The sequence below is a fragment of the Oncorhynchus gorbuscha genome, linkage group LG11 (assembly GCF_021184085.1).
Source record: "Oncorhynchus gorbuscha isolate QuinsamMale2020 ecotype Even-year linkage group LG11, OgorEven_v1.0, whole genome shotgun sequence".
Lineage (NCBI taxonomy): Eukaryota > Metazoa > Chordata > Actinopteri > Salmoniformes > Salmonidae > Oncorhynchus > Oncorhynchus gorbuscha.
In genome coordinates, this window is record NC_060183.1 from 40,339,067 (window position 1) to 40,367,034 (window position 27,968).

General features: G+C 41.7%; 1 protein-coding gene across 2 annotated transcripts; it reads right to left on the bottom strand.

The window, feature by feature from the left end:
* Positions 1-559: 559 nt before the first annotated feature.
* camk4 (calcium/calmodulin-dependent protein kinase IV) lies at positions 560-27,745 on the bottom strand. 2 transcript variants are annotated; one of them, XM_046368093.1, is made up of 11 exons: positions 27,213-27,745; positions 12,813-12,891; positions 12,641-12,703; positions 12,449-12,531; positions 12,271-12,343; positions 9,869-9,959; positions 9,516-9,590; positions 9,086-9,161; positions 8,315-8,441; positions 7,266-7,422; positions 560-2,162 (listed from the first exon to the last, which is right to left on the bottom strand). In XM_046368093.1, exons 1-11 carry the CDS (start codon positions 27,332-27,334, stop codon positions 2,098-2,100), a joined length of 1,011 nt encoding a protein of 336 aa, XP_046224049.1. In that variant the 5' UTR covers positions 27,335-27,745; the 3' UTR covers positions 560-2,097. The 2 variants fall into 2 exon arrangements, with proteins under 2 accessions (XP_046224049.1, XP_046224048.1); XM_046368092.1 differs by having other exon boundaries at positions 7,270-7,422; positions 27,213-27,742.
* Positions 27,746-27,968: the final 223 nt, after the last annotated feature.

Consider the following 27,968-nt stretch of genomic DNA (forward strand, 5'->3'; position numbering starts at 1 on the left):
CATGCTCAGTGATCATGCCCATCACTCTTTCTTCACATCGACCTGTTACACTGGTGACGGCAGTGGGATGGCATTTGGAGGAGCTTACAGGTTTGCATTCAGGGCTTGGTGCAAATGCAAGGACGTTTCGAGAGAGAGGGGTAATTCTGTAGCATGGCATAGCTATGTGAGAATACTATTGCCTCTGCCCTCGAGGCCAGGGATTTTGTGGTACAGGGAGTAGTGCTTTCACCTTTGCACCACAAGATCCATAGATCTCCCTTACAGCTCACTCTCTCTCTCTCTTTACCTGTTACATACGCTATACTTACAAAACCATAGACATTGGTCAGTATAGGTGCATCCTCCAGTACTGGGTGATGGAGACCCCCCCCCCCCCCCCGCCTAATGAATCTACAATTAATCGAAAACACTGGAAATGGTAGGTCAATACAAACATGTTAAGGATACTGCCATTATTCTTTACTTGATAAAACTATTTGTTCAAAAAGTACATAAGCTGTCAGATATACAAAACCACTCAAACATATAACTTTGTAAAGTTTAATTTTTTCTCCTGCAGTCCATACCAAATCAATCCTAATGGTAACCATTTTAAGACGACACTGAATGATTAAATGTTCCCTTGAGCATATAAAATGAATATCAAGTTGACGTCTTGGGGCCTTCAGAAGGCCTCTAATACTTCACTGTTTAACACAGATTGCATCTGTCATGAGATGTAAGTAAACTAATGGGCATTTTAACAGACAACCGCAGCAGTTCAATTCAACATTCCCACATGCAAATGGACAACCGTTGTTGAATACATTTCATATATTAACCACAACATTCCTTTATACTGCAGGCAAAATCATGCAAAAAAATTCAATACACAGCCAACCTTTTTCTTTGTAGACTAACAAACATTCAACTACAAGGCATGTCAGTTAATGGATTAATGAGAGAGAAATATTTGCAACAAGAAAACAGCCTCTTCCATTGTACATGACAGAGGTGGGATATTATCGAATAAAGCAACAGACTCAACCAATTTTGACACTGAATATCTACTCTTCAATTTCCATGAAAATTGTGTATTTGGCAATAAAAAAAACTGGGGTGCCTTTTCAGTTGTACACAACCATTTTGGTATACAAAAGAAAAAGTTCTTAATTGTAAAACAACTCTACACTTTTAAATAACATCACTTTTGTCTACCAATAACAGCTAGTTTTCAGTTTTCCCCTCCCCACTCCGATCACTCCCAGACAGTCCTAGCAAAATTCTTTGCTTGAGAAATTGGTCTTTGCTAAGAAGCAATTTTTGTTTCTTTTGACTATTTTAATTGATATTGTTACCCTGAAATTATTAGATATTCTGATAAAAAAAAACAGGTGCATTGGACCTTTAACAAGATACTCAATATTTCTTACAAAAGGAGTGTAAAAACACAGTTAATAAGATACAATAAGGCATTCTCCTTAGACGTTGTAATAAAGGTTCAGTTTATGACCATCTGAAAAATGTGCCCAACCCGTTCTCCAAACAGATACTGTTGGCCTACTCAACCAGTAATGCAAATCAACCTAAATCAATTCTCCAGTCTATATTATATTCTGCCACCAGAGCAGCATGATGATTACCATCGTTATGAATTACTCTATAAACCGGCAAATGAATACTGTGAACACTTGGATGTCATTTTGCAGTTATGACATGGTATAATGGAATAAATAAACCATCCAGTGAAGTTGTTTTGTGAGTTAAGAAATGGGCATGCGCAGTCGTAAACTCTGGTTTCATGTGTACTTAAAATACTTGTGGCATATTGTTGCAATGTGCTGAGTCAGTATGGTTGTACATCCTTTAATTAAATCAGTCACATGTAATAAAGCCAGGCGGAGTATCTCCAGTATAGGTGAGACCATATATGGTTCCTCTCAGAAACCTCACAGTCCAACAGGAGGGTAGAATGGCTTCACAGGGTGACATGCAACAACAGAGGAGATCCACAGTTAGGATCCTTCCTGGATCTGTGACTGATCGTTCCGTGGCTGCTCCTCTTGTGCTCCTTCCTGATTGGTGGCGCTGTTGCAGTTGCTGTTCTTGCTGTTGTCAGCGTGGCCGTGACTGCCAGCGCTGCCCAATCGTGACGAGGCCACCACGGCCTTTACTGCAGCCTGTCAACAAACAAATCATTCATTGACATAGTTTAGGATTAACGTGCAGGCCCACTCTGACTGTGCAGATAAATAAACAAATTATAGCAATCATTTACACTGAGTATACAAAACATTAAGAACACCTGCTATTTCCATGATATTGATTGATGAGGTGAATCCAGGTGAAAGTTATGATTCCTTCTTGATGTCACTTGTTAAATTCACTTCAATCAGTGTAGATGAAGGGGAGGAGACAGGTTAAAGAAGGATTTTTAAGCCTTGATGCAATTGAGACATGAATTGTGGATGTGCCATTCAGAGGGCGAATGGGCAAGACAAAAGATGTCAGTGCATTTGCACGGGGTATGGTAGTAGGTGCCAGGAACACCGGTTTGTGTCAAGTACTGCAATGCTGCTGGGTTTTTCACGCTCAACAGTTTCCCGTGTGTATCAAGTATGGTCCACCACCCAAAGGACATCCAGCCAACTTGACATAAACTGGAGTCAACATGGGCCAGCATCCCTGTGGAACGTTTTCGACACCTTGTAAAATGCCCCAACAAATTAAGGCTGTTTTGAACGCAAAAGGGGGGATAAGCTCAATATTTGGAAGGTGTTCCTAATGTTTGGTATACTCAGTATATGTTTGTATCTGTTTGCATTCCAAATATACAGTTGAAGTTGGAAGTTTGCATACACCTTAGCCAAATACATTTAAACTCAGTTTTTCACAATTCCTGACATTTAATGCTAATAAAAATGCCCTGCCTTAGGTCAGTTAAAACTTCTTCGGGCTGCAATCCCGTTAAAGGGATGATATAACAACAGCCAGTGAAAGTGCAGGTTGCCAAATTCAAAACAGAAATCTCATAATTAAAATTCCTCAAACATACATGCATCTTATACCGTTTTAAAGATAACCTTGTTGTTAATCCCACCACAGTGTCCGATTTCAAATAGGCGTTTACAGCGAAAGCACCACAAACGATTATGTTAGGTGACCACCAACTCACAGAAAAACACAGCCATTTTTCCAGCCAAAGAGAGGAGTCACAAAAAGCACAAATAGAGATCAAATTAATCACTAATCTTTGATGATCTTCATCAGATGACACTCATAGGATTTCATGTTACACAATACATGTATGTTTTGTTTGATAAAGTTCATATTTATATAAACAAATCTCAGTATAAATAGGCGCGTTAAGTTCACTAGTTCCAAAAACATCCGGTGATATTGCAGAGAGCCACATCATTTTACAGAAATACTCATTATAAATGTCAACAAATACAGTTGTTAGACATGGAAATATAGATGTACCTCTCCTTAACCTCTTCAGTCGACCCTCTACTTTTTCGAACATTCTGTTAAAAAAAATCGCACAACATTTCAGCGCCCTGCTACTCAGGCCAGGGAGTCAACGGAGTCGGACAGCGGAGTCAATCACCACCTTCCGGAGACACCTGAAACCCCACCTCTTTAAGGAATACCTAGGATAGGATAAGTAATCCCTCTCACCCCCCCCCTTTAAGATTTAGATGCACTATTGTAAAGTGACTGTTCCACTGGATGTCATAAGGTGAATGCACCAATTTGTAAGTCGCTCTGGATAAGAGCGTCTGCTAAATGACTTAAATGTAAATGTAAATGAATATAGTATATGCATATGATTAGTATGTGTGGATAGAAAACACTCAGACGTTTATAAAACTGGTTAAATTACGGCTGTGACTATAACAGAACGTGCGTTTCATTGAAAAGTGCAAGAAAATCTGATCACTGAAAATGGAAATAAATATCCATGCGCCACTTCCAGGAATTGTTCAAAGTGAACCGAATTACATGAGGCCGAGGTTTCAGTGTCTACAGCTTCCACACAATGTCTAGAGTCTTGTCATTTGATTCAGCTTTGATTCTTGGTCAAACCGAATCAAGGGAACCGATTCCCTCCGGTCTCCGACCGGATGTTTTGGTCGAGCTCTCTCCAGACATCTTTTCGAGACGGACAGCTATAGAATTTACATCGCCTCCTGATGAATTTTATCGCTTATTAACGTGTACTAATACCTAAAGTTGCATTACAAAAGTATTTCGAAGTGTTTTGTGAAAGTTTATCGTCGACTTTTTGAATTTTAAAAAATGACGTTACGTTATGAAACGCTATTTTTTTCCGTTTATCACACAGTCTTCATAGATCGATATCTAGGCTATATATGGACTGATTTAATCGAAAAAAAGACCCAATAGTGATTATGGGACATCTAGGAGTGCCAACAAAGAAGATGGTCAAAGGTAATGAATGTTTTATATTTTATTTGTGCGGTTTGTGTAGCGCCGACTATGCTAATTATTTTGTTTACGTCCCCTGCGGGTCTTTTGGGGTGTTACATGCTATCAGATAATAGCTTCTCATGCTTTCGCCGAAAAGCATTTTAAAAATCTGACTTGTTGCCTGGATTCACAATGACTGTAGCTTTAATTCAATACCCTGCATGTGTATTTTAATGAACGTTTGAGTTTGAACTAATACTATTAGCATTTAGCGTAGCGCATTTGCATTTCCAGAGCTCTAGATGGGACGCCTGCCTGCCAGGTAGGAGCAAAGGTTAATGCAACCGCTATGTCAGATTTCAAAAAATGTTTACGGAAAAAGCAAACCATTCAATAATCTGAGACGGCACTCAGAAAATAAAATTATCCGCCATGTTGGAGTCAACAGAAATCAGAAATCGCATTATAAATATTCCCTTACCTTTGACGATCTTCATCGGAATGCACACCCAGGAATCCTAGTTTAACAATAAATGCTTGATTTGTTCGATAATGTCCATTATTTATGTCCAAGTAGCTACTTTTGTTAGCGCGTTTAGTACACAAATCCAAATGCTCGTGCAGGTCCATCCGAACGTCGGACGAAAACTTCAAGAAGTTATATTACAGGTCGACGAAACATGTCAAACTAAGTACAGAATCAATCTTTAAGATGTTATCATAAATCTTCAATTAAGGTCCAACCAGAGAATTCCTATGTCTGTAGAGAAGCCATGGAACGCAGGTTGCTAATCATGTGAAATGCGCGTGACCTGGACCTGGCTCTCTGCCAGACCACTGACTCAAAGAGCTCCCATCCGGCTCCATAACACAGCAGAAGCCTCATTCAAGTTTCTAAAGACAGTTGACATCTAGTGGAAGCCCTAGGAAGTGCAACTTCATCCATATCCCACTGTGTATTCAATAGGGGCTTGGTTGAAAATCGACCAACCTCAGATTTTCCACTTCCTGTTTGGATTTCTTCTCAGGTTTTTGCCTGCCATATGAGTTCTGTTATACTCACAGACATCATTCAAACAGTTTTAGAAACGACAGAGTATTTTCTATCCAACACAAATAATACTATGCATATATTAGCAACTGGGACTGAGGATCAGGCCGTTAACTCTGGGCACCTTTCATCCAAGCTACTCAATACTGCCCCAGAAGTTTTAAAATAAAAGTGGTGATCCTAAGAATGTGAAATGTCAGAATTATTTATTTCAGCTTTTATGTCTTTCATCACATTCCCAGTGGGTAAGAAGTTTACATACACTCAATTAGTATTTGCCTTTAATTTTTTTTACTTGCGTGAAACGTTTCAGGAAGCCTTCCACAAGCTTCCCACAATAAGTTGGGTGAAGTTTGGCCCATTCCTCCTGACAGAGCGGGTGTAACTGAGTCAGGTTTGCATGCCTCCTTTTTCACACACACTTTTTCAGTTCTGCCCACACATTTTCTATAAGATTGCGGTCAGGACTTTGTGATGGTCACTCCAATACCTTGAACGTTGTTGTCCTCAATTAAGCCATTTTGCCACAACATTGGAAGTATGCATGGGGTCATTGTCCATTTGGAAGACCCATTTGCGACCAATCTTTAACTTCCTGACTGATGTTGTGAGATGTTGCTTCAATATATATCCACATAATTTTCCTCCTCATGATGCCATCTATTTTGTAAAGTACACCAGTCCCTCCTGCAGCAAAGCACCTCCACAACATGATGCTGCCACCCCCGTGCTTCACGGATGGGATGGTGTTCTTTGGCTTGCAAGCCTTCCACTTTTTCCTCCAAACATAACGATGGTCATTATGGCCAAACCATTCTATTTTTGTTTCATCAGACCAGAGGACATTTCTCCAAAAAGTACGATCTTTGTCCCCATGTGCAGTTGCAAACCGTAGTCTGGATTTTTTATGGCGGTTTTGGAGCAGTGGCTTCTTCCTTGCTGAGCGGCGTTTCAGGTTATGTCGATATAGGACTCGTTTTACTGCGGATATAGATACTTTTGTACCCGTTTCCTCCAGCATCTTCACAAGGTCCTTTGTTGTTGTTCTGGGATTGATTTGCACTTTTTGCACCAAAGTACATTCATCTTTAGGAGACAGAACTAATCTCTTCCTGAGCAGTATGGTTGGCTGCGTGGTCCCATGGTATTTATACTTGCGTACTATTGTTTGTACAGATGAAAGTGGTATCTTCAGGTGTTTGGAAATTGCTCCCAAGGATGAACCAGACTTGTGTAGGTCTACAAGTTTTTTCTGAGGTCTTGGCTGACTTCTTTTGATTTTCCCATGATGTCAAGCAAAGAGGCACAGAGTTTGAAGGTAGGCCTTGAAATACATCCACAGGTACACCTCCAATTGATTCAAATGATGTCAATTAGCCTATCAGAAGCTTCTAAAGCCATGACATAATTTTCTGTAATTTTCCAAGCTGTTTAAAAGCACAGTCAACTTAGTGTATGTAAACTTCTGACCCACTGGAATTGTGATACAGTGAATTATAAGTTAAATAATCTGTTTGTAAACAATTGTTGGAAAAATTACTTGTGTCATGCACAAATTAGAGGTCCTAACCGACTTGCCAAAACTATAGTTAACAAGAAATGTGTGGAGTGGAATGAGAGGAGTTTAATGACTCCAACCTAAGTGTATGTAAACTTCCGACTTCAACTGTATTCAGTCAAAGGATATTGACACAAGCACACAATCCTAACTTTAAAATGGCGAGACATCAATAAATTATACATGGTACTACTTGCCCTCAACTACTGTACAAAAAAAAGACAGAATTTGTTTTTGTACCTACCTTGAGTTTTCGGCGTGCATTGAACTCCTGCAGTTTCTTCTGAGCAGTGTCCATATGGGCTGAGTTAACTGCCTTCCCAGTCACCCAGGGGTGCTGCAGTGCTTGCAAGGTCGTTAGCCGCTTCTTTGGATCCTGGACAATCAGCTTTCTCACCTACAGGACAGCAGCACATACAGTAGCATATGGTTAGTAACTGGGTCACTGAGACTGAGTCTGAATTCATTATTTGCTTGGATGCTGTTTATGCAGTTTCCTTTTGTCCCCATAACAAGTCGGCCCAGTTCATAATTTGGAGATAAAATGCAGAAATACAGTAGGAGATGGATGTAGTCTAGTTACCCTCCTTTTTATCTTATTTTATGAATCAGACACACCTACATGGACACACTCCCACTGACCCTTCAGCTGGGAAACAGTCGACCTGACCCAATGCTACAATGCAGCACGCAACCATATGCCTAACCAAAAGCAGAGGTGCATAAAGATGGAGGTCCATGCACTTACCACAAATTCCTTGTTTTGCTAAATTCACCTTATTGTACATTGCTCTCTGTTATTCTATTTTTTTTATGTATGGTCATTAGCAGAGTATAAATGATCCCAATTTCATCTCCAGGACGGCGGCAATTTGAAAAACCGAAAGAGGAAAAAAAAGTAGATTGTGTTGATTTATTGGCACATTGAACCATATCGCGTGCCGCAGTTTAAAAACTCAGTGTCGATAGTGCTAAAACAATGACGTCATATCGGAATTCTGCCATCTTTATGCACGTTCGCCATTGTTTAACCCATGGTCTAAGCGTTCGGATGCTAAAGTGCAGGCATAAAAGTCTGCAAGGTCATTCTGGAAGTACAGCACACTATGTTTTTTCAGAAGCCAAGCCAGTAGTCGACAGGGCAAGAATTGAACCCTCATGCTGGTTAGGTTTGCATTCTGCACCAATTACGGATTTATCAATTAGGTCTAGGTACCAGAGGGGAATGTCAACCCGGCAGCTGAACTGTGGTAACCTCTGGACCCCTGGTAACAGTACATAGAACTCACCAGATCCTTGGCATTGAGGGACACATTGTCCCACCAGGGGGAGACAAACTCATATTCACAGTTGAGGATCCTCTTGAACATGTACTGGTCCCCTCTATCATCGAAGAACGGTTCAAAGCCACATAGCCTGTCAGAGGGAGGATGAAAAATGAGGTATACATCAACCACAGACAGCTCCTGTCTATTGATTCACTGGCTGGCACAGTCTGACAGGCTCTGACAGCCGCAGGGGCCTGAGCTACAACTCTATTGGAGATGGCAATCCTCCTCACACTATGGTTTGCCTTTAAATGTTGGACAGAATAACAAGAAACTCCCTCTCTTTTTCTCCCAGATTGATGTGCCTTCAAAATATGTTTTTTTTTACAGTTTAATATTAATTAACTGGTAGTCTGTACACCACTGTGCTTCTTCTGAATGCTGTTGCTTGCAGTTGAACTACTGCTTGCTGTATAACGGGGAACGCACACCCACATACTATGTATACCAATCAGTATGTGAGGAGATAAAAAAAACACTCAGCTGCTCTTAAACATGAATGCACCAACACCCTTGATCCAGAAACCAAAATGGCCTAAAAATGCAATTAAAAAAGGGTCTGTACTTCCTCTTATCAAATAAACAACACACATTCTTGATGCATTTTGTTGTTGTTGTTTTCTGCTAACAAAAGAACAAAACTGTTCAGTGTCAAAAGGAACTGATGTATTTTCAATGATGTGATTCAGGGTTCCGGTTCCAGTACACTTTTGAGGGGCTGGTGTCACTTACAAGATGTAAGTGATAACGCCCACCGACCACATGTCAACCTCAGGTCCATAAGCACATCCTCGCAGGATCTCTGGGGCTGGAGGGAGGCAGAGAGGGGGGGAAGGATAGAGAGGGAAGGAGGGGAAAGAGAAGCACAGGATGTGGGGGGGGGGGGGGGGCAACACAGAGGAGGGAGAGAAACAGAGATGAAAAACAGAGTAAGGAAATCTTAGTCACTAATTAATCCAAGGAAGAACTTACTATGTAGTATGTGGATAAGTATTACAATATACAGTGCAAACTATCCTCAGGGTACTTATCTCTGCTCAAAACTTGGCAGGTAAAGCATGCATGACCAAAACAACAACAATCTGCTATGTCTGAAATGGCACTGTCTATTACTTTGTTCCAAGTGAATGAAATAGCATCACAGTAATGGGTTACAACTCACCACAGTATCCTGGTGTACCACAAACTGTCTTCATTGTGACCTGATCGTCAATGATCTTTGACAGTCCAAAATCAGCTGCAAAAAGAAAGAGAGCTGTATTAGAGATCATGCCTATTTCTGGAAGTTCTCATTATCTGGTATTAGAATAAAATAGTAGAATGGAATAAAATAAAATAGAACACCTGTACAATAGAATGGAAAACAAAAGAAAAGAATAGAATAGATTCTTTGGCATTGATTCCCCAAATATCTCAGTTCTGTATCTGATAGCACAGCAGAGTTTGTTCAGGCTCAATGGATGTTCTTTGGGATAATCGTAGTGAATCCCACAGTGTATTGACTTACGCACCCACCTATTTTGAGGGGAGCATCTGGTGCTGAGGTGGCATATAGGAGGTTCTCGGGTTTCAGGTCTCGGTGCACCACGCCGTTCTCATGCAGGTACTGCCCAAAGACACAAGACAGCAGCATAACTGACTCCTATACACATATAGTGTTATTGATCTGTCTGGTGGTGAGTATGGAGCTGGACTGTTAGGTATTTTGGGGGCGTTATCTACCCCCACAGTTCCTTTTCCACGCAGAACAGTAACATTCCTGCATTATAGCGCACTGTTAAAAATGTATAAGCAAAATGCAAAGTTCAACTACTTTTCACAACCTCTTTCTTACTGTTGCCAAAACAGTGTATTACACTGTTAAACAATGTTCTATGATACTGTGTACTGGATGTAAACATGTTTTAAACTGTTTTTGGGGTTCAGCGAGGACTTTCACCTGTGTTACCACAGTAACTCATCAAACAAGGCAGCGTGGGCCATGGAATTCTGCACAGTTACAGAAAACAGCAGCACAAGGCAGCTGCCTTGGTAACGCTGGTCATTGGAAAGACAAAGGTGGGATTTGAGTGAGGGAAAGCAATGTGTTCTCAGACTTTGTAGTGTCATGGATGTAGACCTCCTCTGACAAGTCTATGGCTCACTGTCTCGATAATGATACCGGTTTATATCATCTGCACACTGTGGGTGGGTGTATATCCAAATCCCTGGTTTCTTGTGTAAACTCTTAACATAAAGCTGTTAAAGAAAACCACATTCCATTCCACTGGCACTGACAATACATTTCTAAGCATCAAAGTTGGCACTGAAGGAGCTACACTTATTACGAAACAAAACAGACATATTTTCTGCTTGGGTTGAACAGACGTTATTCACAGTGAACGAAGGCATCATTTTCTCCCCACACTATGTATTGTGACCCCCCCCCTCCCCCGGTGTGATCTCGCTATGATGTCAGAGGGGAATTCTCCTCTCCTCTCATCCGATACGTGGAGTGTGGGAGGGAGGAAAGGAGGGAAGAAGAGAAGGAGGAAAGGAGCTAAAACAGTAGCCTCCACCACATCCCACGCCTCCCACGGATGCCCCCGCACCACAAAAAAAAAGCTATTCGTACAGTACTGTAACCCAACGACTCGCTGTGGGGCGGCATAGCCTAGTGGTTAGAGCGTTGGACTAGTAACCGAAAGGTTGCAAGTTCGAATCCCCGAGCTGACAAGGTACAAATCTGTCGTTCTGCCCCTGAACAGGCAGTTAACCCACTGTTCCTAGGCCGTCATTGAAAATAAGAATTTGTTCTTAACTGACTTGCCTAGTAAAATAAAATAAAAAATTTACTGTGGTGCTCTTCTGCCAGAGAAAGTAAAGCAGGGCCTACCTGAGAGGTGGGCCAGCCGATGTATTTGGCCAACGAGGACAAATATTATTTTGAGATGCATAGGCTCTCAATGGTAAAATCAATATCAAGAACCTTAGCCTAACACCGTCTTTTGACATAGTAAAAAAAAGTAGTAGTAAAAATAAAAAAAATAGTAAAAAAAAAACGTCACAAAGAATCTCCGGATTCTCCGTTATCACAGCATAACGTGTCCAAAAGAATCAACGTGTTATGATGCTAACACCAAATGAATGGCCTATAATGAAGGAATCTGTCACAAACAGAGTGGGGACTTAAATGTAGATGTATGTGTCAGTGAGATTGGCGGGAAACGAGGCTACCGCAATGCTCCACTGGGACGTTTAGCTAGATATCCAGAAGGAGTTTGTCATGTAACACAGACTGCAGAAGCTCTCTGCTGTCTTTCAAGTGGCCGTGTACAATGCAAAGGAATCACTCCAAATCAACACGGAACAAACACTTTCTCAGCACTTGCTCAACAACACAAGGAAACTTTAAGAAAAGCCCGGTTGTCCTCTTTTGAGTCGACCCGTTGGGAAAACAGCAGCTGTTGCGTCATGTAAACTGACTACAACACCAAGTCCTAGGCTGGTTTCGATGTTTTAAAAATTCCCTGTCTGTCTCACTATTTAATCTCCTTGGCAACATCAATTTGTTGCTAACTGAGGACCATGGAAGGAGATCTCTTACAAGACACTAACAAGTTCATGCCATATGACATATGGCCATGTGGATAAGATGTCAAAGATAGCTCAGTGAGAGACGCACGCTTGGTTATGCGATAGCGCAATGAAGTGAACTTAAACCGTGTCCACTGTTGATCCAACAGTGCTGGTTCAAATGACAGTGAATTTGGGATTTGATTACGGAAAAAGCCTTCCATTTCCCTTTTGCCCTTTATAATGTATCGATAAGGAGACAGGCGGAGTGAATGTGTGATGGTTTTACAGTATGTCAAGAGCTTGCTAGACATTTATTGGCCTACGTTTTGACAGGCGTCAGAGGAAGGAAGTCAACTCACTGCAACGGCTTCTAGTACTTGTTTGACAGCATCAGCAGCATCCCGTTCAGTGTAGAAGCCCTTTTCCACAACCCTGAGAGAATAACATGTGTTGCGATTGTTGTAACAGAGGAATGGTAAAGAGAGTATGTGTGCGTGTTTGTGTGTGTGTGTGTGACCATTAGGGCAGTTAACTAACCTATCAAATAGCTCTCCTCCAGTCACAAGCTCTAAGACCAGACTGATCTCTGACGGGGTCTCAAATATCTCTTTTAGTTTGATCTGGAAGAAGTAAAACAAAACAAACATAAATTCCGCATTGATAAAAAAAACACAACAGCAATTGTTAATTCCATGCAAGGACAGCCCAAAAGTGCTGTAGAACACTCACAATGTTTGGGTGAGAGAGTCGAAGTAGGACACCTATCTCTGTCCTCACTATCTTCTTGTCCACCTGCAGACACAAAACAGACCTGGGTTAAGGAAGGACCTTTAGCGTGTTGTAGTCTCTGGGTAAAAGGACTGCACGAAGACTCCATGGAGAATATACAGCGAGAACTCACTGTCTTCTTCAGCGTTTTCACCGCAAATGGCTTCTGTGTTCCCTTCTGTCGACATCTGCACACCACGGATGTCGCTCCCCTAAATGCAGAGGGAATACACAGTTAAGATACAAGAGCAACTGTCAAGTGGGTAGGGACATGATGTGCAAACAGCGCAAGGAAATGGTGAATAGGCTTTGATGAGGTTCTTCTTTACTTCCATTATGGCTGCGTACTGCCTAGAGTGTTTGTCTGAAGCGTCAGTTGGCAATTCTCCCAAAGAAACTCAGCGTTGTATTTTCTCTGTACTGACACGTTCAAATCTGAGCGCTAGGTAGACAAATTTCACCACAATCCCATAGGCCTATAAATTCTAAGAGTAGTAGGCAAACATGGAGATTAGGTCTCTATTCCTTCAGGATTTAAGCAACACCTATGTAAGAATGCTGTTTATTGACTACAGCTCAGCGTTCAACACCATAGTGCCCACGAAGCTCATCACTAAACTAAGGACCCTGGGACTAAACACCTCCCTCTGCAACTGGATCCTGGACTTCCTGATGGGCCGCCCCCAGGTGGTAAGAGTAGGCATCAACACGTCTGCCACACTGATCCTCAACACTGGGGCCCCTCAGGGATGTATACTTAGTCCCCTCCTGTACTCCCTGTTCACCCAAGACTGCATGGCCAAACACGAATACAACACCATCATTACGTTTTACTTTAGTTTATTTGGTAAATATTTTCATAACTCTTCTTGAACTGCACTGTTGGTTAAGGACTTGTAAGTAAGCATTTCACGGTAAGGTCTACACTTGTTGTATTCGGCACATGTAACAAATAAAGTTGGATTTGATTAGATTTTTACATTGTCATGTGTTCAGCGGTTCGGACACCTTGGCCACTGGCTCGGGGTCATTAATTGTGTTTCCTTTGGTATTAAAAGCCCAGGGCTTGTCAGAGTAGGAGTGCGGAATACGGTTATATGGACAGGGGAGGATGATTCTAGATAAGCACTTTTGAAATGAGGGCCCTGAGCTACAAAGCCAACTAAAGATCTACTTTGTATTTATTCAAACGTAAGTAGTACTGTTAGTTCTGAATAAGAGCTCCACTTTGCATGTGAAATCTTTTACAGGTACAACATGACCCTGCTATTGTCAGAGGAGTTGATATGACATTTTAAAGAGAAGATTGCTATAACGGCTTCAAGAAAGCAAGAGGGATACATACTGTGCTGTCTGCAGTATAGAGAAAGGTAGGCTATTGGAGCGCCTCCAATGTGCAAATAAATCAAATTTGGTAGCACAGCTTACAAATTAGTGGGGAGAGGGAAGAGAAAGAGAAAGAGAGAGAGAGAGAGAGAGAGAGAGAGAGAGAGAGAGAGAGAGAGAGAGAGAGAGAGAGAAGCAGCTTCTGTGTTCAGAGGAAAGCACTTGGGCTCTCATTAGGTGTCCAGACCTCGATACTCACCATTACACCAGAAATACAGAACAGATTTTCTTCCCTCTCCCTCTCTCTCTTACTCCTACACACATCCTCTCTGCCTCTCTGCCCCTACCACACATTCTCTCTTTCCCTGCCTCTCACCCAAACCTCCTCTCTCTTTCTTCATCTCCCACATTCTCTCTCTCCCCCCTCTCCCTCCCTCCCTCCTGTGGGAAATACCCTCACGGCAGGTCCATGTGAGCAGACATAAGGCAGGCATGACAGCCAGCTCACAGCTTCAATCCAACCACAACAACAGCCAAGAGTCTTAGGAGAGAGAAACTAGACTTGGACTGTACACTATTGTTATGCAGGGGCAAAGGACTGTACACTATTGTTGTGCAGCTCGGGGGCAAAGGCAAATGCCTACCTAAGCAAATAACACAAATCTAATAAACACTAATAAACAAAATATCATTAAATTGTTTTCAGGTTGACGAGATGACCTCATCCTAGAGTACCCTCCTCACTCCACTTTGGATCCACCCGTGTAATTTCTACAATGCCTCGTTTCATTAAATCATGCAATCTTAATGTCGTACAGAAAATAGGGATCTATATTTATGAGTTTGCCCTGCTTTCTTCTCTGTGATGGATGAGAGCACGTGTAATGACCACTTTCCTATCTGACGTCAAAATGGCCACTCATTGGCAGAGGAGTAAGAGTTTGAAATACGCAGACATGCCACGATACAACGAAGAACTGAAAAAGTTACAGCAATACATAGTTAGGCCTATAGTCTACTATGTGCCCTCCTTATGTAATTGTCTAACAAAATCTGTCTAAATATCTGAGTCAGTTCTTGAATAAACTACCCACTTATTCCATTCATTTATTTTAGTCAACGCATGTGTTAATCCACTTTATAAATCCACCTCCCAATTCAACTTCTCCCTGCATTGTTTCTGTCATCCTTATGCCATGATTTCACACTTGAATTATATAGCATTGTGTTGAGCCTCTCAACTCTTGGAGAGATAAGCGTTATTTCATTCGAAAGTCATTGTAGACACAGCATATGAGTCAAGATGCTAGACCATTTAGCCTCGGAGGCTGACACCCTGAGAATGAAGCTTATTGTTGGTCTGACACCCTGAGAATGAAGCTTATTGTTGGTCTGACACCCTGAGAATGAAGCTTATTGTTGGTCTGACACCCTGAGAATGAAGCTTATTGTTGCTGTCTGTTCTAGCACTAAGCTCAAGAGGGACGGGCAAAAGAGATCTGCATATAAAGCTGTACTGCGATCTGCATATATCCAGACCCTGGTCTGTCCTGCACCACTAAAGGGTTCTTCAGCTGTCCCTATAGGAGAACCCTTTTGGGTTCCATGTAGAACTCTCTGTGGAAAAGGATATACATGGAATCCTAAAATGGTTCTTCAAGGGGTTCTTCTATGGGGACAGCCGAGGAACCCTTTTAGTTTGTAGAGACCACCTTTTTTCCCCTAGATGTGCACACGCACACAGGGAAATTAGCTACTGCTATCATCAGATTTAGTTGAGGGATTTAATTAACAGATGGGTCTTCGACATCAAGGCCAGAGAGCTCCATCCCAGATCATCAGTGATGAATTCCACTAGTTGACTAACGGATCATATTCATCACTCTGGAATGGTCATATCCAACCACAGCACTAAGACAAACACATCATTAAAACATTTAGTATCAATGAACAACACAAGCTCATATAGCTTTTCCCACAAATGCTGACATTTAATTTTGCAGCCAAATGCAATACTTTAGGTGGGACAATATTGCTTTACGGAAGGAATTCTTTAGGTAGGCTAAATTGTTTGTAATGTCCATGTTTGTCATACTCATTTACTGTTACAATTCCACTGTAACGGACTCAAATTTGTACTTAAAATGTATCTCAAACAAAAACCATTTCAAAGTTGAACAAAATCACATTTACTGGAAGAACTGTGCAGAATTTCGGTCAAATCTTTTCATGTGCCATGTTTTCCTAAAACTCAGTTAAATATTTGCTCCGAATTAAGATTCAATGATGTCTGCAGAAAGAATGGGGTTTCAGCTATGACATGACACATTGACTAAAAATCTATTTTGGTTATTGAACTACAGTAGGTGACGTGGATTTATACCATGTAACGGAATTGCGGTAACGGAGTTTCATCATGGGTCCCTGATCTACAGAAATATATAATTCTGGATATGAATGTCATTCTCTTCATGGTAATGTATCCTAAATAGGTAAAACAAAAGGTATAAATATGTAACATCCTCCTTTGCATATTTGAGTATTATTCTACACACTGGCTTTTATTTTAATGAGTTCTGCCCCAAACAAGATCAAATTTGATTGGTCCAGACAAGACCAAATCCTACCAAATCATAGACGTCTATGTTTCACAAGTTTGGACTTCAAAGTACAGCATAGTAGAGTTCAGTAAAAGTACAACACAGTACAGAAGAGTATTTCATAGGTGAAATTGTAAAAAAAAAAACTTTATTTAACTAGGTAAGTCAGTTAAGAACAAATTCTTATTTATAATGACGGCCTACCCCGGACAAACCTGGGTCAATTGTGTGCCATCCTATGGGACTCCAAATCCCGGCCTGATGTGATGAAAGATTCAAAACAGGGACTGTAGTGACGCCTCTTGCACTGAGATGCAGTGCCTTAGACCGCTGCGCCACTCGGGAGCAGCGAGTGATACAGTAGAGTACTCACTCCAGTCCTGACTGCCCTCGACCACCACAAAAACATCCTGTGGCGGAGTGCAATAGCATTGAATAGTCCCCGCGATATGCAACTGTTCAGGGAAGTCAGGAACCAATACACTCAGTCAGTCAGGAATGCTAAGGCCAGCTTCTTCAGGCAGAAATTTGCATCCTGTAGCTCTAACTCCAAAAAGTTCTGGGACACTGTGAAGTCCATGGAGAACAAGAGCACCTCCTCCCAGCTGCCCACTGCACTGAGGCTAGGTAACACGGTCACCACCGATAAATCCATGATTATCGAAAACTTCAACAAGCATTTCTCAACGGCTGGCCATGCCTTCCGCCTGCCTACTCCAACCACGGCCAACAGCTCCGCCCCTCCCCCCCACAGCTACTCGCCCAAGCCTCTCCAGGTTCTCCTTTACCCAAATCCAGACAGCAGATGTTCTGAAAGAGCTGCAAAATCGGGACCCGTACAAATCAGCTGGGCTTGACAATCTGGACCCTCTATTTCTGAAACTATCCGCCGCCATTGTCGCAACCCCTATTACCAGCCTGTTCAACCTCTCTTTCATATCGTCTGAGATCCCCAAGGAATGGAAAGCTGCCGCAGTCATCCCTCTCTTCAAAGGGGGAGACACCCTGGACCCAAACTGTTACAGACCTATATCCATCCTGCCCTGCCTATCTAAGGTCTTCGAAAGCCAAGTCAACAAACAGGTCACTGACCATCTCAAATCCCACCGTACCTTCTCCGCTGTGCAATCTGGTTTCCGAGCCGGTCACGGGTGCACCTCAGCCACGCTCAAGGTACTAAACGATATCATAACCGCCATCGATAAAAGACAGTACTGTGCAGCCGTCTTCATCGACCTAGCCAAGGCTTTCGACTCTGTCAATCACCATATTCTTATCGGCAGACTCAGTAGCCTCGGTTTTTCGGATGACTGCCTTGCCTGGTTCACCAACTACTTTGCAGACAGAGTTCAGTGTGTCAAATCGGAGGGCATGCTGTCCGGTCCTCTGGCAGTCTCTATGGGGGTGCCACAGGGTTCAACCCTCGGGCCGACTCCTTTCTCTGTATATATCAATGATGTTGCTCTTGCTGCGGGCGATTCCCTGATCCACCTCTAAGCAGACGACACCATTCTATATACATCCGACCCGTCCTTGGACACTGTGCTATCTAACCTCCAAAAGAGCTTCAATGCCATACAACACTCCTTCCGTGGCCTCCAACTGCTCTTAAACGCTAGTAAAACCAAATGCATGCTTTTCAACCGTTCGCTGCCTGCACCCGCACGCCTGACCAGCATCACCACCCTGGATGGTTCCGACCTTGAATATGTGGACATCTATAAGTACCTAGGTGTCTGGCTAGACTAAACTCTCCTTCCAGACTCATATCAAACATCTCCAATCGAAAATCAAATCTAGAGTCGGCTTTATATTCCGCAACAAAGCCTCCTTCACTCATGCCGCCAAACTTACCCTAGTAAAACTGACTATCCTACCGATCCTCGTCATCGGCGAAGTCATCTACAAAATTGCCTCCCAACACTCTACTCAGCAAACTGGATGCAGTTTATCACAGTGCCATCCGTTTTGTCACTAAAGCACATTATACCACCCACGACTGCGACCTGTATGCTCCAGTCGGCTGGCCCTCGCTACATATTCGTCGCCAGACCCACTGGCTCCAGGTCATCTACAAGTCCATGCTAGGTAAAGCTCTGCCTTATCTCAGTTCACTGGTCACGATGGCAACACCCATCCGTAGCACGCGCTCCAGCAGGTGTATCTCACTGATCATCCCTAAAGCCAACACCTCATTTGGCCGCCTTTCGTTCCAGTTCTCTGCTGCCTGTGACTGGAACGAATTGCAAAAATCGCTGAAGTTGGAGACTTTTATCTCCCTCACCAACTTCAAACATCTGCTATCTGAGCAGCTAACCGATCGCTGCAGCTGTACATAGTCTATTGGTAAATAGCCCACCCATTTTCACCTACCTCATCCCCATACTGTTTTTATTTATGTACTTTTCTGCTCTTTTGCACACCAATATCTCTACCTGTACAGGACCATCTGATCATTTATCACTCCACTGTTAATCTGCAAAATTGTAATTATTCGCCTACCTCCTCATGCCTTTTGCACACAATGTATATAGACTCCCCTTTTTTTCTACTGTGTTATTGACTTGTTAATTGTTTACTCCATGTGTAACTCTGTGTTGTCTGTTCACACTGCTATGCTTTATCTTGGCCAGGTCGCAGTTGCAAATGAGAACTTGTTCTCAACTAGCCTACCTGGTTAAATAAAGGTGAAATAAATGTTTGTTTTTTAAAGAGTAGAGTTCAGTGCAGTACAGTCTACTCAACTCTAGTGTGCTTTAATGAACTCTACTTTTCTTTACTGCACTCTGTGCTGTTCTGTACTGTCCAAACTTGTGAACCCAACTGTGATCTGTGACTACTACAGTATGATTTCCATTGCAACCAATTCAATTGCAGAAATTCCGTTACCAATTTGGTAATGGAATTTCGAGTTTTAATCATTTAAGAAACAAATTTGATATCAATACAAACACTAACTAATTGACAGGTCTACCTTTACTTGTTACTTCTGTGAACTTTCATTATCCTCCCTCCTCATGAGAGAATTGTTTAAATATATTAAAGATATGTGGGTTGTTGGTTACGGAATTTCAAGTCACAAGGCAATGATTCTTAAACATACAGATGGCAGAAAAATTTCACCAAAACTAAATATAAGTATTGATATGAGTTGGCAGCGGTCTTTACTTCAACATTATTGTGTTTTGCTGTGTTGGTAATACCTTTTAAGACTTTCTGGTAGACGTTTTCTAAGACTTCTTTTCCATCTGTTTGACCAGAAATCAAAGCCTTTGCTTATTCCAAATGTTATATATGCCTTTATTTTTATTAACTCTTAGCTTTCATTTGACACCCAGTTAGACATGTTCTTATGAACTTCACGTTGGTGTTCAAGGGTCCTTTTACATCTTACTCCAATTCTCTACAAAAATCTTAATATGCAAATTAGATTAATAAAGTTAACTGTCCCTGGAGAGGATGACACAGATGAGGGGAATAATAATAATAATAATAATAATAATAAGCAACTGCCCTCTGAATGGTACAACAGGATTTTCCCCAGGAAACCACACTGACCTCGTCCTCTTTAATAAGTAACAGGCAAAATCTAATCACGTGTAACATCTCCAGCATGACATGTGACTAATGTAGAACAATGTAGGATATTGACAAGCTTATTTCAGATGGCAAAGATGCCTATTTTTGCACATCTGAAGGTTGTCCTCAAAGAGCCTAGGTATCAGTGTCTGTCACGTGGCTTTACACAACATGGATGGAAATAACAAATTAACTTCAATTTAAAAGCTACTGGGTCTTTTTCCCAATCCCAGTAATTACAATAACCCTCAAGCTTTTCTAAACCAACGAAACAAGTCATCTGAGTGAAGGCATCTCTCTGCTGATGCAGCTCAATGCTGCCTGCCTATATATTACACAAGCTGCTCTTGTTTCAGTTTTGCACTCACGCAACATTATGTCATCCCAGAAGAGATGCTGCTTGCTACTCTCAGGAGCAAGACACGCTACAGTACATTCAGCTACATTATGCCTTCATCTGGGGCTACTGCCTGTCTGCTTAGACTCAGGGTCCAGTAGCTCACTCTGGACTCTGACTGAGTTCAAAGCTTTAAAAATGTGCCTGATGGTATAACTAGGGCTAGTAGTTATTCCAGACCATGTGAATTGAGCAGAGAGAAAAAAAACATACAGTTATGACTAACTACTGATCTCTGAAGGAGGGAAATGGGGTGTTGTACCTCGTTTCCCTCCTTCAGGGAACAGTAGTAATGGTCATAACAGTACGTTCCCTTTCAGTCGGACAACTTGGTACAACACAGCGATGAGGATATGAAATCAAGCTCAAAGCCGACCCCGGAGACCAAATGAAATGGCCCACGGCAGACTACCCAGAGTTCTAACCGGACAGGAAAACCTGCTGTACCTGGGTATTGTGCAATCTGCGTGCTGCCTAATGACCTTTTGTCCCAGATGTAAGCACACTGTGTGCTACATACACTGGGGACAGCGAAATTCAGGCGATAAAACCTCACAAAAGTCTGTGGTGATTCCCAGCTTCCTAGAGCACAAATACACTGAACAAAAATATAAAATGCAACATGCAACCACTTCAAAGATTTTACTGAGTTTTTACTGAATTTTACTAAGGAAATTAGTAAAGTCATTAGGCCCTAATCTATGGATTTCACATGACTGGGAATACAAATAAGCATCTGTTGGTCACAGATACCTTTGTAAAAAAAAAGGTAGGGAAGTGGATCAGACAACCAGTCAGTATCTGGTGTGACCACCATTTGCCTCATGCAGCGCAACACATCTCCGCATCAATAAAGTTGATCAGGCTGTTGATTGTGGCCTGTGGAATGTTGTCCCACTCCTCTTCAATGGCTGTGCGAAGTTTCTGGATACTGGCGGGAACTGGAACACGCTGTCGTTCACGTCGATGCAGAACATCCCAAACATGCACTCTGTTCACAACGTTAACGTCAGCAAACGACGCCTGGAACACGCTGTGGCTGTCTGCCATCTGCCCGGCACAGTTGAAACCAGGATTCATCCGTGAAGAGCTCACTTCTCCAGCATGCCAGTGGCCATCAACGGTGATCATTTGCCCTCTACAGTCAGGTCAAGACCCTGGTGTGGACAACGAGCACACAGATGAGCTTCCCTGAGACGTTTGACAGTTTGTGCAGAAATTATTTGGTTGTGCAGTTTCATCTGCTGTCCTGGTGGCTGGTCTCAGACAATCCCTCAAGTAAAGTAGCCGGATGTGGAGGTCCTGGGCTGGCGTGGTTACACATGGTCTGCAGTTGTGAGGCCGGTTGGATATGCCATGGAAATTCTACACAGGGACACTCAAAGTCAATCTTAAATGAATCATTCTTTATTATCAGCGTGCTGGAGAGGTTCCAACCAAACTAATGCACCAAGATCAGGAGCTCTTCTGGGGAAGTCCAGTTAGTTCTCTTATATACAGACAAGTTACATTAGCATAATTTAGCTTATACATCATTCATAATTAATTCATCATTAACATTTGCTTCATTCATGTGACCAACCAATACTGGGTCATGCATGTGACAGACCAATACCTCATGAGGTTTCTTCTCTAAGTTGAGACCTAGAAACTGAGATATATTTCATTCTCAAAACAAGGATCTGGGCATGCTGCAAATAGCAGATACAGATAGTGAGAATTCGTTCAGTCAGTCACTTGCATGAACACATACATTGGTTATTAGAAAATAACAACAAAAAAATCAAAGACGTACTGCCAGATTCTCTAAAACGAGGCAGCTTATAGTAGAGAAATTAACATTAAATTCTGTCAACAGCTCTGGTGGACATTCCTGCAGTCAGCATGACAATTGCACACTCCCTCCAAACTTGAGACATCTGTGGTATTGTGTTGTGTGACAAAACTGCACATTTTAGAGTGGCCTGATCCCAGCACAAGGTGCACCTGCGTAATGATCATGCCGTTTAATCAGCTTCTTGATATGCCACACCTGTCAGGTGGATGGTTCATCTTTGAAAAGGAGAAATGCTTACTAACAGGGATGAAAACAAATTTGTGCACAACATTCAAGAGAAATAAGCGTTTTGTGTATATTATGGAACATTTATAGGATCTTTTATTTCAACTCATGAAACATGGAACCAACACTTTACATGTGGCGTTTATATTTTTACAGTATCTCCTGCAGGCAACCCTTTAATTGAGTGGGCACATACACTGTTAGCTAATTCCTGCCTTTTGCCATAGAAATAGCCTGCACAATCCTGTGGGAAAGACGCTGCTTACAAAGCACTCTACCACAAGCAGGATTAGCAAAAGGCTGGAAAAGCTGCCATATACACTTCCAGGGGGTAGAATGAATGGCCCTGCACGAAAAGCCCCTGGAGGAACATTCAAAATGTCCACCAGAGAGCTCTGAAAAGGGACCATTCCTTTATTTAGGCACCAAAGCTCAAACATTTACAGAACATGGCAAAAAGTATATGGATGCCTGCTCGTCAAACATTTCATGCCAAAATCATGGGCATTATTATGGAGTTGGTTCCCCATTTGCTGCCATAACATTCTCCACTCTTCTGGGAAGGCTTTCCACTAGATGTTGGAACATTGCTGAGGGGACTTAGTTCCATTCAGCTACAAGAGCATTTGTGATGTCGGCCACTGATGTTGGGCGATTAGCCCTGGATCACAGTCTGCGTTCCAATTCATCCCAAAGATGTTCGACGGGGTTGAGGTCAGGGCTCTGTACAGGCCAGTCAAGTTCTTCCACACCGATCTCTAAAAAACATTTTTGTACGGACCTTGCTTTGTGCATTGGGGCATTGTCATGTTGAAACAAAAAATGGCCGTCTAGAATGTCAATGTATGCTGTAGTGTTAAGATTCCCCTTAACTGGAACTAAGGGGCCAAGCTCAAACCATGAAAAACAGGCCCAAACCATTATTCCTCCTTCACCAACTTTACAGTTGGAACTATGCATTAGGGCAGGTAGCATTCTCCTGGCATCCACCAAACCCAGCTTTGTCCGTCGGACTGCTGGAAGTGTGGTTCATCACTCCAGAGAACGAGTTTCCAATGTGCCAGAGTCCAATGGTGTCGAGCTTTACATCACTCCAGCAGATACTCGGCATTGGGCATGGCTTACGGCTGCTCGTTCATGGAAACCCATTTCATGAAACTCCCGACGAACAGTTCTTGTCCTGACGTTGCTTCCAGAGGCAGTTTGGAACTGAGTGAGTGTAGCAACCAAGAACAGATGATTCTTAGGCGCTGCGCGCTTTACCAATTGGCGGTCCCCTTGTGTGGCCTACCACTTTGCCGCTGGGCAATTGTTGCTCCTATACAGTACGTTTCAACTTCACAATCACAGCACTTTAGTAGCAATAAGACAAAACTAAAAACTTTTAAAAATATTTATAAAAGAAAGTTCAATTCCTGTACTTGCTTCTCGTCTCTCAGCGTCTGTCCTCACAGATTTGATACAATGTTTCACTTCACTAGAGATAGATTAAAAAGGGAGGCAGACAGGTGGAGTAGATATATGAATGCAATTAAAAGAACCTGCATTTTCATCAGGATATTTTATACTGTTTTTATTTATTGGCTTTAGGCCTATGTACATGTATTTTATTTAGGTCACGATGGCAGTTATTGGCCTATAGGCTGTCTCTGTTCCATTAGCTAATTTCTTTAGCTGCCAATAGATCACGGTGCATCAACGTGTCCATATAGCAGAGGCTGGTGCTCTCGCATTAGTTTAATTTTTACTTTTATTATTATTTTTTTTAATTCAGATGTTTGATTAATTTTGAGACGATGATTTTGAGAAACTAAAACGTTATTATTGAAATGAAACTGTTCCATGAAAATTCGTATAAGCCTATAAAATAATCATAACTGCCACTCAGATTGGCATAAATGGTAGGATAAATTGTAAGCTTCCCCAAACTTGAAACTCACACACCGCCTATTATATTTACACCCATGTGCACACGCTTGCACACATAGGAGGTCCTATGTGCCCCCCTATGGAACCCATTGCACGTCCAACTGATTCCTTCTGGCACCGGCCCTTCCTCTGAGCCAACAGATATGGATAGCCTATGTTCAGCCCTAAATATAATATCACCTATTTCATCTTACCAAAATCAATTACCAACTTGAATTAACTCAAACTCAACAGGCCACCATCTCCCTGCTCACGACCAACAGCAGCATGGGCAGAAGCAGGTCCATTTTGGGACTTCTGTAGATGGCTCTAATTTCCCTGATTCTATGCATTAGATTCCCTCTCTCCATTCCATATCCCTGATTATGGCTCAGTGGCAGATCCTTGAGTGCAACTGTTGTCCCGATGCTATCAGACTGCCTTGTATAATACAATTAGTTATGAATATGGAGTAGGGCTCTTCTCGTGTGATTGTGACGGCACAGCCAGAGCCATGTAACGCAGTGCCAGCGCATGATCAATACCGCTCCTTTAATACTGTAGCCTATTGTGTGACTTTCCCTGTCTATCAGTGCATGAGTGTTATGTTACTTGTCATGTTTTGTGTTTTTCGTGGACCACAGGAGGAAGAGTTGCTGCTGCTTCTGTAGAAACTAATAGGGATCCAAATCAACAAGTAAACAAACATACACCTCAGTCAGGTGTTCAGAATGTAAGGCGTAAAGGAAATAAATAAAAAAACATGCACCAGGTCATATCATGTCACCAGACCACCTACTGAATGTGTTATAATCTGCCATGAAAGCAGCTGTTTACTTCCATATCTTGTGTGTTTTTGTTCTACAGTGCGTTTTTGTTCTACCTTGTTATTTTTAGTATTACATTGTTATTGATTACTGCATTGTTGGTTTTAGAGCTGGCAAGAAAGGCATTTCACTGTACTTGTGCATGTGACATTACAACGTCAAACTTGCTGCTGTTGTCTCACAATGTCGTTGCCTGGAGACTGTTTTGGTAGGTGACTTGCTTTATGTAAGCCACAGAGTATCTCAAATCATGTTAATTGTACCGCTATAACTCACGAGAAAAAGTGATGAGCAAAACTTCTTTGTATCTATTTTTTCATGCTTTGGAAGTGTTTACAGTTGTACAGAAAAGTGCTATGAGGATAAACATGACCAAACAGAGTTGTGTTTTTCTCAGTGGACCATGGTCATAAAAGGACAATTACCAGTATGACAGCCTGGTCTCAGAGCTTTTCGTATTAATCTGTATGCAAATCCAAGACACTCCATTTAGTATGATATGTTACATTTCGTATGGTTAAATAAGACAGATGGTTACTTAAAGCAAAAACAAAAAAAGGTCAACGTCTAGCAACCCAAAGATTGCCAGTTTTAATCTCATCACGGACAACTTTAGCATTTCAGCTAATTAGCAACTTTAACTACTTTGCAACTACTTAGCTAATCCTTGCCCTAACCTTTGAGCTAACTTTTCACCTAACCCTAACCCTTTTAGCTAACCCTTCCCCTAACCTTACTCCTAAACCTAACCATAGCTAGAATTTGTAACATTTAATACGTTTGCTAATTCGTAACATGTTGGACATTTAGCAAATTCTTAGCATAATAGGTTATGCGAATTCGTAACATATCGTACATTTTACAACTTAATATAATACAAATTGTCATTCATAACATTAAAAAAAATGTTGCTTTGCCATTGTGATGGATTTTAGAATAAGGCTGTAATTTTTTTTACGCATGTATTTTTTATTTAACTAGGCAAGTCAGTTAAGAACCTATTCTTATTTACAATGATGGCCTAGCCCGGCCGACGCTGGGCCAATAGTGCGCCGCCCTATGCGACTCCCAATCATGGCCGGATGTGATACAGCCTGGATTTGAACCGTATGGGACCACCCATACGTAGAATGTATGCACACATGACTGTAAGTCGCTTTGGATAAAAGCGTCTGCTAAATGGCATATATTATTATTATTATTATTATTATTGTAGTGACGCCTCAAGCACTGAGATGCAGTGAGGTAGACCTCTGTGCCATTCGGGAGCAATGTAAGTGGACAAACTCAAGGGGTCTGAATAGTTTACGAATGCAAGGTATTATACGAAATGGGTGATGGAAATCCACAAATGAATACATACCATACAAAACGTAACATACTAAATAGAAAGTAACGTATTTACGTACAGAATATTACTAAATGCTCTGACCAGGTTGGGTATGAAGGAAATTGACAGTTAACTTTTTATTGCCTTGTCAATTATTTGTATATCAATTATTTAGATGACAATTATTATTTTTGATTGTTTTTAATAATCGTTTTCTTTAGCAAAAACATCAGGGGATGCTAATCTAGGAAGGAAATTGTGGTAAACGAATGCATTCTCTCCTGTGTTGTATGCAGAATTTATTTCCATTTAAAACAAAATAGTGTTTATATAATAGATGAAATACCATTTGCTGCATGTCCTTCGATCACTAACTAATATATTATTAAAATTATAGCTTGAAAAGACCAGAAAATCATCAGAATGCGACTCCTGGCGATATCAAGGCAGTGAAAACATGAGAACACTGAATACAGTAGTACTGTAGAGCGAGATGATGCTCACCGTCCCAATTCGGACTCCAACTCATAGTAGTCAGCCAAGATCTCCTTCTTCGATCCATCTATCCAGTAGTCTGGAGCTGGGGTTGCCCCTGCTCTGGACGAGAGCATAGTGACTTTAAGCATCACCAGCTATCCAAACGGATGTAATAAGTATCTTGACAGCTCGTCTCCCCTGCGGCGATTCAAGGCTTGATTCAGTTACAGTGGTTTGAAGAAAAGCGAGTTGTAATGCAGTCAAGCTGAGACCGTTATCTTCTCCAAAGCAAAAAAACACAGCCTTTCGTAAGAATCTAATATGAGTTACAAGACCATTTAAAGGACCGTGTAGCGTAATGAGCTTGGTCCTAAATGCATATTATTCACAGCCTCCAGCCCAGCATTGCTACCATATTGCACTCAGTGTAAAGGAAAGTGTGCAGACAGTGGAGTCTGCGTTATAGAGGGTTTCCACCGGGTCTTACTGTCGCTGGATTAACATACAAAAACAATTGAGTTACCTTTACCTGAGGTCACAATCAAGCACGTCATGTTACCATAACTACCAGACATAATTGTGTTGCTTTTTATAACATGAACATAGGCCTACCATATACAGTGTATTCAGACGCCATGACATTTTCCACATTTTGTTGTTACAGACTTCCTCTAAAATTGATTCAATTGTTTTCCCCCCCCCTCAAACTACACACAATACCCCAAAAATGACAAAGAAAAAACAGATTTTTAGCAAATAAAAAAATAATAAAGAAAAACGCCC

Bases quoted from the DNA above. Each gene is read 5' to 3' on its own strand.
- camk4 (XM_046368092.1), bottom strand. From the start codon at position 27,334: ATGCTTAAAGTCACTATGCTCTCGTCCAGAGCAGGGGCAACCCCAGCT. The intron at 12,892-27,212 runs GTGAGCATCATC...CTCTGCATTTAG, and splicing joins TTGGAGTCCGAATTGGGACG to GGGAGCGACATCCGTGGTGT. The intron at 2,163-7,269 runs GTAGGTACAAAA...GTTTGTTGACAG, and splicing joins ATGCACGCCGAAAACTCAAG to GCTGCAGTAAAGGCCGTGGT.